This window comes from Suricata suricatta, chromosome 3 (genome assembly GCF_006229205.1).
Source record: "Suricata suricatta isolate VVHF042 chromosome 3, meerkat_22Aug2017_6uvM2_HiC, whole genome shotgun sequence".
In the NCBI taxonomy this organism is placed as follows: domain Eukaryota; kingdom Metazoa; phylum Chordata; class Mammalia; order Carnivora; family Herpestidae; genus Suricata; species Suricata suricatta.
Genome location: NC_043702.1, coordinates 175060178 through 175062291, shown reverse-complemented (window position 1 = coordinate 175062291; position 2114 = coordinate 175060178). Strand labels below are relative to the sequence as shown.

General features: G+C 66.2%; 1 protein-coding gene across 1 annotated transcript in view; it reads right to left on the bottom strand.

The window, feature by feature from the left end:
- ADAR (adenosine deaminase RNA specific) overlaps window positions 1-2114 on the bottom strand; it is a 17892-nt gene that overhangs the window by 12855 nt on the left and 2923 nt on the right. The window contains exons 2-3 of the mRNA XM_029933469.1: window positions 1330-1491; window positions 3-1037 (exon numbers count right to left, since the gene is read on the bottom strand). Coding sequence (XP_029789329.1) covers window positions 3-1037; window positions 1330-1491 — 1197 coding nt within the window. The remainder of the gene's footprint in view (window positions 1-2; window positions 1038-1329; window positions 1492-2114) is intronic.

The window sequence follows — 2114 nt, the reverse complement described above, 5'->3', positions numbered from 1 at the left end:
GCGGGGTCGGGGACGGGGACGGGGTTGGCCGCAGTGGGCTCGGGTGGCACGCCGCCCGGGTCTCCCTTGGTCTGCATGCGCTCCCGCTTCCGGTCGGTCAGGCGCCACACCGGGGGGGTGGTCCCCTGCCGGCACACGTCCCCCTGCCTCTCCAGGTCGAGCAGCACGGCGCTGACGTCCCGGGCCTTGCTGAGGCCGATGTTTTTGGCCAAGTTCAGGGCGGAGGCGCTGCACGCATGCAGCAGGTAGTCACAGACCTTCTCTCTGATCTCGGCCATGTCCGCCGGCTCAGCGGGGGCTTCCGACTCCAACTCGGAGCCTCCGTCTGCGGGGTGCAACGCCGGCTCCAAGCCCCCAGCTTCCTGGCGAGGACGGTCTGCGTGGGCTGCTTGGCTGTGCGGGTGCCAGGCCTGCCCCGAGGAGGCGGATGCGATGCTCCACAGAGGGGGCGTCCCGGCACCCTGGCACAGCTCACCCCTCTTCGCCAGGGAGTACAGGACTCGGTTGACCTCCTTCTTTGGGACCCCAAGCTTCCGGGCCAGATGCTGCGCTGTGGCCGCCTTCCCAGCCCCCAGGCCCCGCAAGAGCTCCAGGACCGCCTGCTCCTGGTCCTGGCTGATCTCTAGAGCCTGGAGACGGGAGGAAAGCCTGTCGATGCCTCTTCCCGGCCGAACCCGGCCGCCCGGGGCAGGACCCCGGGACCCTCTCTGGAGCACCTGACTTGTGGGAGGCACGCCCCTGGGGACGCCCTCGGTCTCGGCTTCCCTGCTGCTGGCGGGTGGTGCTGGAAATGGCCAGAACACAAGGCTGGGTGGCTGCGGCGGTGGCGGCGGCGGCGGCGGCGGCAGCGGCAGCGGCAGGAGCGGAGGCCGCTGCTTCCCAGTGAGGGGCACGGCCGGGAGCCGCCCCCTGAGAAACTCCACTTGCTGGAGCTGGAAGCTGTTCGGGTAGGCCCTCGGCCCTGGCTGCTGCTGTCCAAGCCTGCGGAGCTCACAGCCTTGAGCCGGATGCGAGGGGTGTCTGTGGAGGGGGAGCCCCTGCAGGAGAAGAAGATGGAAAAGAGAGAGTTAGACCCGCCCTGGTGTGGGGGGGAGGTGGGCATGTGACCCGCTGTGGTGGCCCACCCCCAGTACCGCCTGGGGGCCGCCAGACGGGAGAGCGAGGAGGGAGTGAGGGCTCTCCCGCGACCTACTGCCTGGGTTCCCTTGGCAGGACTCCAGGGAGCTGGGAAGGAACCCTTCCACCTTCTAACAGAATTACCCTTTTAAGATTAAAAAAAAAAACCCAATAAAGGTTATTTTGTTTTAAAAACAAACACAGAACAACCACCTCGAAATGCCCAGGAGCCAAGGGCCAGGAAGCGGCCTCGGCGCCACCTCGGCGTCTGCGATGCGCCCTCAGGATGGCGGTGAAAGGGGAAACGGGCACACAGACGGCTGGGCAGGCCACCCCGGGCGCTCGAGATTTGGTTTTGGGGGCCTGCTCGGTTTCCTTAGGGAAGAAAAGGGCACATCATCCTCACACCTCAGCATGGTGCCCAGGTTTGGAAGGGATACCGGGCATTTTGACCCCAACCCCCAGGCTTGGCTGGACACGTGCACCTCGCAGGGGCTGCGCCCGACGTGGCAGCTCCTCCCAAGACCCCTTCCACCCCAGGGACCTTAGAATCCCATTCTCTGTCCTCCTGTGGGCTGCCACACCTTCACCAGAACACCGAGCACCTGTGAGCCCGTCCCACGCCCACATGGCCCAGGGCGCCCACACGGACCGGGGCCCCCCCACCCCGTCCTGTGTCTGCAAGGACCGGGGCTCATCCCTGCTGCTGCTACCGCTCCCTGGAGGACAGTCATGGCAGAAGGCGCTCAGGGACCTGGGTTCAATGTCCAACGACGCCGCCGCTCGTCCCCTTGTCTGAATTTCCCGAAGGCTCCAGGGACCCCTCAGCAGCTGTGCCTTCAGTAACTCTAGGCCTCTGCTCCCCTCATCTCTGGACACGATGAGGGAACTTAGCACATGGCTAGTCACACCCCCTGGGACCCTCAGTGGCCCGTCTGCTCCTCACTCAGTCCCCCGTTAGTGTAGCCGGGGCCAGCACACACCTCAGACCCTGCACC